At 36.4% G+C, this 13,314-nt stretch overlaps 1 protein-coding gene across 1 annotated transcript in view; it reads right to left on the reverse strand.

Moving 5' to 3' along the window:
- LOC134664276 (angiotensin-converting enzyme) overlaps positions 1 to 13,314 on the reverse strand; it is a 206,487-nt gene that overhangs the window by 178,937 nt on the left and 14,236 nt on the right. Inside the window, exons 2-7 of the mRNA XM_063520829.1 lie at positions 3,880 to 4,038; positions 3,100 to 3,340; positions 1,981 to 2,063; positions 1,171 to 1,377; positions 746 to 915; positions 202 to 326 (exon numbers count right to left, since the gene is read on the reverse strand). Coding sequence (XP_063376899.1) covers positions 202 to 326; positions 746 to 915; positions 1,171 to 1,377; positions 1,981 to 2,063; positions 3,100 to 3,340; positions 3,880 to 4,038 — 985 coding nt within the window. The remainder of the gene's footprint in view (positions 1 to 201; positions 327 to 745; positions 916 to 1,170; positions 1,378 to 1,980; positions 2,064 to 3,099; positions 3,341 to 3,879; positions 4,039 to 13,314) is intronic.

The raw sequence follows: 13,314 nt of genomic DNA on the forward strand, positions 1-13,314 counted from the left end.
AATCGAAGTTCGCAAATTGCGGGCATCTTTCTTAATGTCACTCTAATTGCTCCTACCTATGTCATGATTTTGGGGTTGGTTTCATAGTAAAAGTTGTTCAAAATAACCTTAATCTTTGTAAAATATGGCTATGGTTTGAAAAACAACCATTATGTTCTTCATTAGCTTCTCCGAATAAATAAGTAAATTAATATCACTAACCTGGGTTAGCCCCGTCTCTGAACACCTTAGGCTGGTTCCTGTAAGCCAGGAAATACTGGATATGTGCCATCTCGTGGTGGGCGGTGATCAGGTCCTTCATGTCCACGTGGGTGCACATTTTGATGCTGTAACATAAAGTCAGATTGTGAGCTTCCAGTGGTAGGTAAGTAAAACATTTGAATATATGTACTCGTATTTTAACCTGATCACGGATATTTTTGTACAGAGCCTCTCCCTCATTCCAAGAATAAGCATAAATTATTTGGATATTTCATCTGTTTTAGTTACAAAGTAAGCTACCAGTTGATATTTTATAATATATGCTTATTCATTTGGTTTTCAATAAACGTAATAAATAGGTATATAAAACGACAGTTAAGTGCTTGTAGCAAATCCTACATCAAACACACGTTAAATTATATTTGCTTTAAAATTTACACCTCACGTACACCACCTGCTCGATCACGCCCAAGGGCCAGAAGTCTGCTGGCATGGCAGACATGTTCGACACACTACAGGTCCAACTCAACAAGTTTAAACGTACCGGTAGTCATGTCTGTTGCAGAAGTCCCAAGCTGAAGGCTGGCAGTGGATATGACGGTCTGGGGGCTGTTCGATCACGCTCAAGGGCCAGAAGTCTGCAGGCATGGCGGACATGTTCATGGAGACGAAGAACTCTTCGGCCAGTTGGAACATCGTCAGTGGGGTGAAGCCCTGAAATGTAATTGAATTATACGTTTAATTGAGATTACATGGAGCGGGCAATGCTCGAAATTTTATCTGCGAAATGTACCTAGTTAGATTTTAGAGATTTCTAAGAGAACAGTTACATAGTTCAGAGAATCGCCAGATATAATACTCCGACAGATATAAGCATCAGTGAGTGGGAGTGCATATTGTTTGTACCACCGATGACCGCTGGGATGGAAAGGTTCTTGATTCTTAGCAGTAGGTCTCACGACAATCTACCTGTTGGTTCATTTCAGCTGTAACATCAAGGAGGTTCTTCCCAGGGTATGGTAGTGTGAACGGGACTATGCCTGCCCAGCTCTGTCCCCACATATCTCCAAGAATATGCGCTGGGATAGGGGCCGAACGGGAGATGCGCTCGGGGCCGTAGGCCTCGCGGAGGCGACGGCGGACGTAGGCGTGCAGGACTTCGTAGAGGGGTTTGATCTGAAAATGTTGATTTTTATTTCGTCAAAATTATGAATTTGATAAATTTCGTCACTTATTAGAATAATACGGGTCATATAACAGACAGAAATAAGACCGGAGAATGTATAATTATATGCTGAGAATAAGAGGTTTTATTTTAGCTTAAAAGCTGCTTTAAATTGCCTGAATTTGAATCAGGAAAAAACGTTGCAGCTCATTGAATATTATAAAATTAATTTCTTCTTTTTCATTGTTTAAAAAAAATTACACGTTATACTAGCTGATAGCAAATTATCTTCAATAGCGTCCATGATCGCTAAGGAGCTACAGAGCTCAAAACTCAAAACAGACAGAGTACCTACAGGCGGTGAAAACGCAACACCGCGAGCGAACTTGTTCGTTGCATGTTTGTCCTCATTAAATGAAAACAGATTTTTTATTTATTTTGAGCGATCGTCGGCTGAACAGCCTAGACTTTAAAGGCATGATTTGTTTAGTGCATCAACATTGAAAAAGAAGCATGTTTTGTTTGTACCATTTCAATTATTTGTTCTGTTAGTAAACGTATAAAAGTACACTTATTGTTTTACACGAGAAAAAATATTAATGACGATATTTTACCTGTTCCCAAACTTCATCGACTTCCTGTCTCATGTTCTGTGACTCGTAGGGGAACATCCAGTAAGCAGAGGCGTCAGTAAAATCTGGAAAGGAATGAAAAATATATTGTAATATAAAATGTTACGCATACAAGAAACGTTAACGCAATACTTAAGATGGACATCTTGGCACTGAAATAGCATGACACATTTGTACATTTCCGTGGAAAAGGATTATTCACTAGATCCGCGGGTAGTAGATCCTTGATTCTCTATCTAATATTCCTCCTCCACTTCGTCTAGAAAAAAATGCCAATCTCTTGAGTCTAACATGATATTATATGGAGTTCTAGTTGAAGATGCGATGCCTCACTTACTGTTAAATTTAGCTGCGTGATTCGTCAGCTCAACCAGCTGCTCATAAAGATCTCTAATCCTCCTTCCAGTATTTCTTCTCCACTCGTTCCAGACATGTTGCAACTCGTCCCAGTCTCGTGAGTGTGACATGATGTGTTAGAAATCTAATGAAGATGCTACATTTAAAGAGATTTTAAAATAACTTACTGTTAAGCCTAGCTGCATGATTCGTTAATTCAACCAGCTGCTCATAAAGATCTCTAATCCTCCTTCCAGTATTTCTTCTCCACTCGTTCCAGACATGTTGCAACTCGTCCCAGTCTCTTGAGTGTAATATGATGTGTTGAAGTGCTATTAAAGATGCTACATTGAAAGAGATTAGAAACAACTTACTGTTAAGCCTAGCTGCATGATTCGTTAATTCAACCAGCTGCTCATAAAGATCTCTAATCCTCCGTCCTGTATTCCTTCTCCACTCGGTCCAGACATGTTGCAACTCGTCCCAATCTCGTGAGTGTGACATGATGTATTAGGAATCTACTGAAGATGCTAGGTAGTAGGTACCTTTAAAGAGACTTTAAAATAACTTACTGTTAAGCCTAGCTGCATGATTCGTTAATTCAACCAGCTGCTCATAAAGATCTCTAATCCTCCTTCCAGTATTTCTTCTCCACTCGGTCCAGACATGTTGCAACTCGTCCCAATCTCGTGAGTGTGACATGATGTGTTGAATTTCCAGCAGTTTAAGATGTTACATTTAAAGGGACTTTAGAAACAAACTTACTGTTAAGTCGAGCAGCATGATTCGTTAATTCAACCAACTGCTCATAAAGATCTCTAATCCTCCTTCCAGTATTCCTTCTCCACTCGGTCCAGACATGTTGCAACTCGTCCCAATCTCGTGAGTGTGACATGATGTGTTGGAGCTCAGGTTGGAGGTGAAGACCGCATTTGAAGGGCTCGTTGTACGCGCAGATTTCGGCGTTATTGTAGACTGCCAGCATGTCGTTGATGAGGCGGTTGTACTGGAAATTGTTAATGGGAAATTATAATTTAATCAAAGGGAAGCATTTTCGAATGCTATAATATTTAACATATTGTAAGTAGAGATAATGTGACTGAAAAATTTGTTAAAAGTGTATAACATTTAGAATTGCTTGCATAAGACAAATAGTAAACAATTGAATGAGTTGTTCAATCGTTGTCGGCTGTTATGCTTGGTTGGGCATTACTTTAGCAGTTTTTACGGTCACAATAAATTTTACGAAAAACAAATTATTTCATTAATGATAGGCTTAACGGGGCGTAAAGATAAGAATTTATAGTTGGTCAAGCACATCTTGTCAGTAGGAAAAGGCGGCAAATTAGAAAAATGTAGGCGCAAAGGGATATCGTATCATAGACAATGTTTCATCACCAGGCCCAGAGAACTCCGTTTTTTTTTTCTAAAAAATTATCTACCGACAAGATTTGCTTGACCATCTATAGAAGGTAATGAAAGATGTGGCGCGCCGCGCGTAACTTGCGACGGAAGATTTGGTCATCGCACGTGGATAGAACTTACCCTGTCAAGTTGATCCGGTGGCAGCGCCGCGGGTCCTATAATGGACAGCAGGCGCAGCTGTCTGTGTGTGGGGAAATCCCTGATGCCCCCTTTAGGTATTTGCTGGGCAGTTTCCCAGAGGCCTCTCTGGAAGAGCGTGTAGCGCTGTTGAGCGTCCAACTGGAAAAAAAAAAGAAAAACACATTTCAAAAATCTGTCTATGAATCAACTTCCCATGTTTTGCTGTATGGAGCAAAAAAAAATTTAAAAAAATATTTTTTGAATTTCTTAATTATATTGAAACCGATTACAGTATCTTTCAACATCAAAAACATATAGGTAATTCAATTCTTTTTTTTTTTACTTTTTTTAACGCAAAACCGGTGGAACTTTTACAAGTAGCAGTGAAATATCAGAAATACACCAAAATAAATAGTCTCATATTTAAATATTTTACAATTGGTGCCGTTTTACTGACAGCGGTGTTTTAGAGTGGATTTAATTAATTAATTGTAGATCTGTTTAATCTTATTTTATGTAGTATCTAACGGCATCGTGTAGGTAATGTATATGTATTATTAATGTGTAATTTTTATTTAGGTACTGCTACATGTAATTTTCATATAATATGTAATTTTCAAATAATATCGATAAGCCCTCGATACCTAATATTCTAGATTCGATATTCGGCACGTGACGAGTTACGGTACATCTCAGTTTGCCCTTTGCCATAACAATAACTAGAAGGCTTTTTGCATCACTGCGTTACAATTTACAATAAAAACGCGATATCCACGATGTCACGGCCACCCTTACAATGCCCGACCGTGACGAATACTTGTCAACGTACGTGTCATGACGTTAGGACCATGACAAAATCCTGCCAGAAATGGCGGTCGTTTATGACATCTTTATATGGAGGTGTGAGGAAAATTTGCATGACATTGAAAGGGGCTAAGTAGCGTGGGTAGGTTTAGAAACTTGTCAGAAGCATAGGTAGCTAGTTGTACTTACCGAAACACTAAATAAATTTCAGGTTGTACCTGAATTTTTTAGCTGTTTAGATCTTTGAATGGGATTTGATACAATGTATAGTTGAAATTGATATTACAAAAATAATTATAATAATATTTCACTCAGTCAATATGAAATTATCTTACATAATGTATCACGTAAATCATGTAATCGATCAAGATATTTCCCATCATATTTTGATCATATACTGCAAGTTCCTAAACATACCAAAGTCAAAGTAGAATAATTTAGTGTTCTGATTTGTCCTTCAAAATGTTAAAATCACAAAGATTCTTATTGTCATTTAAAATCCAAGTACTCAACATCAATGATTAACATTGATGACCGTACTAACAACATTTCAAGGCAGATACACAAAAAAAAATGAATCACAGCAAGATGGATGGCACTTGCAACAATGCAATTAAGTTTTTTTTTTATAATTAAGCTGTTTTGATTACCGGTGAGTCAAGATAGTGATCAAAGTGACACGATGAGTCATGACGAGATGACTATACTCTGTATCTTTAGGTATTGAAATAAAAGTAAACAAAATCTACTATCTAGAGAATACGTTTGTGTCATACGCCACTTCCATTGGTTTGCAGGAGAGCAAAAAGAAACAAAAAGAAAATTTCGAAAAGTTTGGCATTTAGAAAATTGAGAACTTACGTATCATTTAGGCACATATATTTACTATTTATTGTACCATACAGATATTTTGAACATAGTGGTAATCTTAAAATAAAAGCATTCTTAATATTGCCATATCCGTTTTTGATGAGTAAGTGTATGATATGACACAAAAGTGTTGGATACGTCACACTTTTGTGATAACTTTCTGTTAAGAGAGTGTAATAATCCTATAGTAAAATACGGATAAGTATGGCACAACATTCTTGAAAAATAACTTTTTTCAAAAAGTTATTAGTGTCATTTTTTTTTATTAATTTGGGAACCCTTAAAAACGATTTTTCTTAAAAATGGATTTGGCACAAACGTATTCTCAGCCGGCGATTACACGATTAAATAATGTAGGTTCCCTTCCACACATCGATTGAAACCACTTTTCTACCCTACCCACATATGTATTACCTAACCCTTTGCCTATGTACTTATGATTGTTTTAATGTACTAAATTTATGTTGTTAATAAAAGAAAAAATATCGACTCGAAAAAATGTAGGTTAGAGTCAGGTCGTTCAGTGACCGATCCAGGCGGTTTTGTAATAATTAACCAATAAATATTATAACTACCCGAAAATGTACAAACTGTTTGTTAACTTTTATTTAAGTACCTAAAGATACAGAGTATATCATTACAAGTGGTCAGTCATAGAAAATGGCTGGATGTTGGAAAAATGTCCTTAACCCTTTAAATTAAATGACACGCCTATCGTGCGCGGCGCGCTATAGTGAACCGTGTTAGAATGCACGAAGGTTGTTTTTGGGCTGTAGCTGGACGACTTTGACAGTCAAAAGGTTAAACATCGAGAATCTTAGAGCTGACACACATGGATGGTTATGTGTGTCAGCCCTAAGATTCACGACGTTATATGACAATTTTCAGGGCTGGTAAATGTAGCAAAGTATGTAAATGTTCTGTTGAGTCATCTTCACTGCAAAATGCAAAAGTAATTCTAACCCAAGTAATTACATGGGTAAGATACCTAAAAGATAACATTTATTTATTTTCAGTTCCCATTGCTTCAGATAAAAACTAAGATTTCAATTAAACTGATAATACGTTTAAAGTTAATGCTGACATCATGGTCTCATGGTTTTTCACAAACTATTGTCTCAAATGACGGATATTACATACAAATAGCATCTTAAGGCATTAAATTATCAATTAAAACTTAATCTTTTGTTTAATAACCGTGACTCAAAGACTGGCACAAAAATCTTAGGATCCTAATCTGAGATGTAGGATTCTTCCTACTTCTTCTTCTTCTCCTAAGCTTTTTTCCCATCATCTGGGGTCAGCTCTCCTTGTCTGTCTTTTCCATTTTTCTCTATCCTGCGCTGTTGCTGCGTCCATCTCGGTTTCCTTCAGATTCTTCGGATTCTTCCTACATCTCAGTTAATTAGAGATTAATCCGTCCAATCCATCATTGGTAGAAACCAAAGCCGGATCTGGGGATAGGATGTCTGAAATTAAATTACGAGTAGAATAAATCAGGGAGTTGTACTGATTTTTATACGTATATGATTAAAAACCAGGCAAGTGCGAGTCGGACTCGCGCACGAAGGGTTCCGTACCATAATGCAAAAAAAGGCAAAAAAAAAACGGTCACCCATCCAAGTACTAACCCCGCCCGACGTTGCTTAACTTCGGTCAAAAATCACGTTTGTTGTATGGCAGCCCCACTTAAATCTTTATTTTATTCTGTTTTTAGTATTTGTTGTTATAGCGGCAACAGAAATATATCATCTGTGAATATTTCAACTGTCTATCTATCACGGTTCGTGAGATACAGCCTGGTGACAGACGGACGGACGGACGGACGGACGGACAGCAGAGTCTTAGTAATAGGGTCCCGTTTTACCCTTTGGGTACGGAACCCTAAAAATTAAGTGATATACCTAAATACCTATTTTAATCGCTGCATTGGGAGAAACATGGTAAGCGGACCTTAATTTATTTATGAGGGAAAATGGGAAAGCCCTAAGATAAATATACATATAACTCGTGGCTTATGTTAAGGGCTCAGCTCATAGACTGTCCTCTCTAAGGAAAACCCCTCAATGCCGCATAATGAAGCGGCCATTAATTCTCATAGCATTGTGGTAAGGACATTCCCACGCGCCTTCGCAATGAAGACGAAATGTGTGTGTGTGACGTTTGACAGTTGTCAAACTGTTTGAATTTGTTTGGTGAGGCAAGATTGGACCACAATGAATGTCTGGACCAGACCTTGACCTCATCTACCCTGACTTCTGACCTTTCAGAGGAAAAACTCATCTTCGCCCATATTAGGTATATGGACTACGCTAGAAACGGTATCATCATCGCACGTCTCATTCGTTTTTTGTTTAGTTTTGTTCCTCATCATATCACTCTGTGTTCTTTATTTGTCATCATTTTCTTTGGTGAAATTTTGTAACTTGCCTATTTTTTAATTCGTCTTATTCGTTTTTCATCTTCTTTGGTCTCGGTACATTTCTGGGATCAATGGACAGCCTGAGATGTAGGTATTGTTTCTTCCGCTACAATCAACTAGAGGTTGCCATTGTATGTCTACATGCAGGGTTATTAGAGAAAATGTTACGCTTTAATATGACGATAACTAAATATTTGACTTAAAAGATCAGCTATGTTGAATTGTTGATCCCTATAATCATAAGAAACCAAGTCGTCGTAAAATCACCTCTCCGGATCTTCAGGGTCCTCTGACTCAATTTAGTGACCTTAAAGTAAGCGCGGAAGAAATCCAAATCACACAATACACGCAAATTATCCAATTGACACAAAAAGTGTTACAATTGTGACACGAACGCTTTGCTTGGTTTAATAATATTATACTTTGTATAAAAACACAGACCATACACCCCTATTAGGGACTGTGCGCGTTGGATGGTCTGCCATCTTGTGGCCTGAATCGGAAACATATGTGCACATGTACATTGCCATAGCAAGTGCTACCATCTGCCGGTCTCGTCGGTACGTTTCCTTGTGCATAGTAAGGTTCTGCCATCTTGTGGGCTACATCGGAAACATTTACGCCTCCCGCCAAAAATCTGACGGATCCTATACTCGTACTGCCCCCTTTAGTTCATGCACGGGGCCTATAGTTATGACAGCCAATCTAATAGTAGTTCTCGGTAATCGGTAATCTTATTAAGGTCACTTGCACCATCCCACTAACCCGGGGTTAAGCAGTTAAACCGTTAATCCAGTGTCAAATTGTACTGGTAACCATGGTAACTCCAGGTGTTAAACCCGGGTAAGTGTAACGGTGCAAGTGGCGCATAATGGTCTATGGAATAATTAAAATTGTTTAGTTCTAGGTATGACGTCACAGTTCTATGGAACGAATGGGAATGAAATTATTTCCTACCTACGTCACGAGAGAAGAGGCTCATCTTTAATCACCTAACTTATGTAGAGTCGGCAGCCAGTTGCTAAGCGGGCGAGGTGTTCAAAATTACCTTGACACGCTCTTATCTCTTAACAATAAAGTCGCGTCAAGATCATTTTGAATATCTGGCCCGCTTAGCAACTTATGCTGCTGATTGTATTTGCGGCATCGTAGGAATACAACAAATTACCCGATCTGAGTGCTTTGTGTTTTAGATAGATAGTCCTGCTTGGATGATCTAGTTCTTAGTTACCTATAGTCGGTGGCAGTTTGTAGGAAGATTATGAATTATATTTTTAACTTTGATTGAACTTGAACCATACGGCTACCACCAGTTTTGACATTGCCATATTCGGTCACGTTTATGTAAATTACTTTCTAAAGGTACCTACACATCTCGCTTGCACTAATATGCGAGTACAAGCGAGATGCATAGAAAGTAAGTTACGTAGACATAAGCGAATATGTCAATGTCAAAATGGCAGTGGTACTTCTGCTTGTGACTTTTTTACGGCAAACATCTTCTAACGGCATTGAACGAGAAAAGCTTCGGGCCTGTCATGACTCCATTGAATCCTTTAAAAAGTCACGCATATAGTGTTGCACAAGTGTAGCATTTGATGCGTCTAGTCCAATATAGATCTGTGGTTTAATAATATGATACTTAGTATAAACAAGTCGTGGGAATGTTATATAATTTGTGTGAATGACGGTAAGGTTAGCCTTAACTAGATAAGTGGCGATTCTGTGCATTTAATGTATTGTATAACAAACCGGGAGGTTATAAATTCTTGTTGAGTACGTTGTTTTGTTACTGTTGTTACTATGCCTTTAATTGGTAAAAGATAAGTTTTTGCGATAGTAAATTGCAGCTTTAAAATAATTATGAGTGATTTTCTAATTTACTTTTTTTTTAACCCACGTTTTTTTTTTGTCACTCGCATCTTCTTAAACAAACAGTTGTGTTTTTTCAGTTTTTTGATACTTACATAATACTTAGTTGAACTTATTGGTTTTAATTAACTGCTAATAAAGTAAAGTTTCTTTTCAATCGCACTAATTGGTATCTTTAATTATTTCTTGAGGTTATGTTGTTTTATCATAATTAATATCGCAACCTTCACTTCAACTTGATAGAGATAATATGTATGTATTGTCATGAGTGTTAGGCATTTAACCTAAATAAACTACTTAATAAATATTACAAGTTAGTTGTAAAAAACTAAAACACCAACCTAACAAAAAGCACTCAAAGAACAAATGGCAACAAAAGTGTTAAACAACTCAACACGTAACGAGTTCAAGTTTACGAACAAAAATACCCAATTCAAAACCAAAAAGGCGTAACCGACATTATTTTACAAAGAAAATAAGCTCTTTCTTCTAAGAAACAGTCGCATACAACACCATTCATTGAGCGTCAATGAATGGCACAGTTCTGTATTTGAACAACTCATTTGAAAGTAAACACAAACAGCATAATACAAATTTAAATGAATACTAGATTAAACCATTTGGAACTTAATTCAGCTAAGAATAAAGATGGTTTTAAATGCAATGCAGTAAGATGGTAGCGAATCGACAAATTACTTTCTAAAGATCTTAACGTATTCGTCAAGAAGTGTTAAAAGCAACCTTATACCGCTAAAATAGAGTTCAGATTTGGTCAAAAGCAAACAGGTGTAGTATTTAAGAAGAAACAACTGAAAATTTACAAACTTAACTCAATAATCAAATCAATCGACTGTGTACCTTATATACTTGCAATAGAGATGTTCAAGAGCGTTTTGTTAGTTGGTTAGAGTGATAGGCAGGTTAAGGTCAGGATCGGTTGTCTAATTGTAATCAATTAGCGTAAACGTTCATAGTATTTGCAGTGAGTAAATGAACATAGAAGTCATTTGTTTACGGTGACCTTTTAAGAGGCTTTATTGTAAGTAATTAATCTTATTCAAAAAAAAAACAAAATACTTGTACTCGCAGGAATTGGATGTTGTATTTATTAATGTTGCCATGTATTATTCATCACACTATATGATTTTACTGTAAATATTTTATTCACTTGTGAAAGAACCCTTAATAAGACCTGCTTACAGAATATTTTTTTTAATTTCAACTTTCGGGTTTAAGAGAGATTTGTTTTGTTCTTTGAGTCAATAAATAACTGTGATTGAAGAATGGCTTACAACAATAGTTATTTCTCTGTTTAACTGCAATATAACGCTTATTGTGTAGGTAACCCTTTAATCGACTTGACGTCAAAGTTATGACTAATAGGAGTAATGAGTACTAGTATAGGTACTAGAAAAACGATTCCGTGTCAAATCACAATAGTATTGAAGCTATGAATCACGTAATAAAGCGTTATGTCATAGACAATAGATCTATTATTAGTACAGTCATAAAATATGAACATACGAGTGAACCCTGTTGACAAATATGTGTATTCATGTGGTATTATTATACACTGCATGTTTAATTTTTTTTTTTTTTTTTATTATGAATGGGCTTACTCATGGCCACAGACTAGTCGAGGCGTAGACGTGGCCTACGATGGAGCGAGCTCGCCCAGAAGGTGCCTGTTCACTCTTGATTTGAAGGTTGCCGGGTTATAAGAGCACGGATGTTTATTTTAGTCGTGCGGCACTTTTGATACGCAGACTCGCAGTGTAAGCGTTGGTGGAGCGGTAAAAGCGTGTAACTTTCAAACCGAAGGTTGCCGGTTCGAACCCCGACATCACGGTAACCCTGAACCCCGGTAACATTGCGTCTAGCAAACTGGACTATTCTGGGTTCTAAAGACTAGTTCACAAATAAATAGTCATTGAAATCCTGACTGATACTATAACATTTTCTTCTTTAAATCCTTAAACCATAATTTGAATGGGAGAAACACAAATAAAATATGACACATATTGATCTTACTATCTTGGTACTTACTATGAATACCAAACAATTTTTGAAATTCTTAAAAAAAATTAACTATGTTTTTTGAAAACTCATTGTTTATCACGTAGTCCTCCTAAATACCAGGATAAGTACCTGCTTTTTCACTGATTCCAAACCAAAAAAATAACATCGCAAGTTTCTTCTTTTCTGAGACGCAACAGGAAATATCAAAATTGATAGGCACCTATAGCAGCCAGATAAATAACAAATAAAAAATATAATAACGGTCGACAAAAGGACCTTATAAAAAAAACTATAACATGGTCAGCTAAAAACGTGACAACAATGGTCTATTTTTTGCAATGTTTTTAATGTACAGAGATTTGGAGATTTTTTGCAATACGTGTCTAACAGATTTCAATGAAGGGGTAATTAATAAGATTTTTTTGCTCAGAAAGTTATTGACTAGGTATTGTGGTCGATAAACTGATTATTAGTATTTCATGCTATTGTTGACTAGATATTATATTTATTTTATCTCAGATTTTCGCTGGGTGCAACAATAATTGCATCAGTAAAAAAATCGTAATATAACTAATAACCTTCGATTATAATGGCAAATATTATTACTCTCAACTCGCCAACAAACCTAATCAGAATATAACCAACGAACCTTATTATTATTATTATATAATTTAACCTTAAGTCACCCTTTTCCTAGGGGACAGAATATAGTTTCCTCACTTTCTTATAACTTATTAGTAAGATAAATCGGTTTTCCCTTAGTTTTTCAGAACTTTCTCAAACTAGTAGCCCCCACTTAATACACCTTACTACACGCTATAATGTACTAACAGCCATAAACTAAACTGCTCAACAGAAAATCATTTGCATTTAGAACATCGCTGTACAAAATTGATAAGGACAACAGCCCAAATATTCTACTGGTCAACCACGAACATCACTACCAAAACCAAATAAACAATAAAATTATCACCACTATGGTCTCAAAGCCGTTAAAATTCTTATCCTTTATATAATGGTCTATACAATACACCAGCCTTGGTAAATGAATTATCTTATTGTTCAGGTCTGTGACACGCGCGGAAGCCATTTTGAATGGGCATCCATTTTGTTTTGAGCTATTGATTTGTCAACTGCATTTGAGATTAATGAGTTTATGAAGATCTGTATAACTTACAAATGAACTTAAGAATTAGGTCACGTTCAAGGTTGTAACGTGTATTTCTCTTTACTGATAGTTAAGGTCGCAAGCAATTCAAATCTGGGTCATATTGACTGATTTGGATTTTATTTTGTGCTTTCAGTAGCTTCCCCAAAGATCTTTTTTATTCATCAACCGATAATACAGCATACAGCATTCATTTTTAAGCTTAAGTATAAGTAATTAATTAAAAAATTAAAAACACGACTGCTGAATTTTAAAGCGAAACCTTTTAAATGAAATAATG

The sequence above is a fragment of the Cydia fagiglandana genome, chromosome 5, assembly GCF_963556715.1.
Source record: "Cydia fagiglandana chromosome 5, ilCydFagi1.1, whole genome shotgun sequence".
Lineage (NCBI taxonomy): Eukaryota > Metazoa > Arthropoda > Insecta > Lepidoptera > Tortricidae > Cydia > Cydia fagiglandana.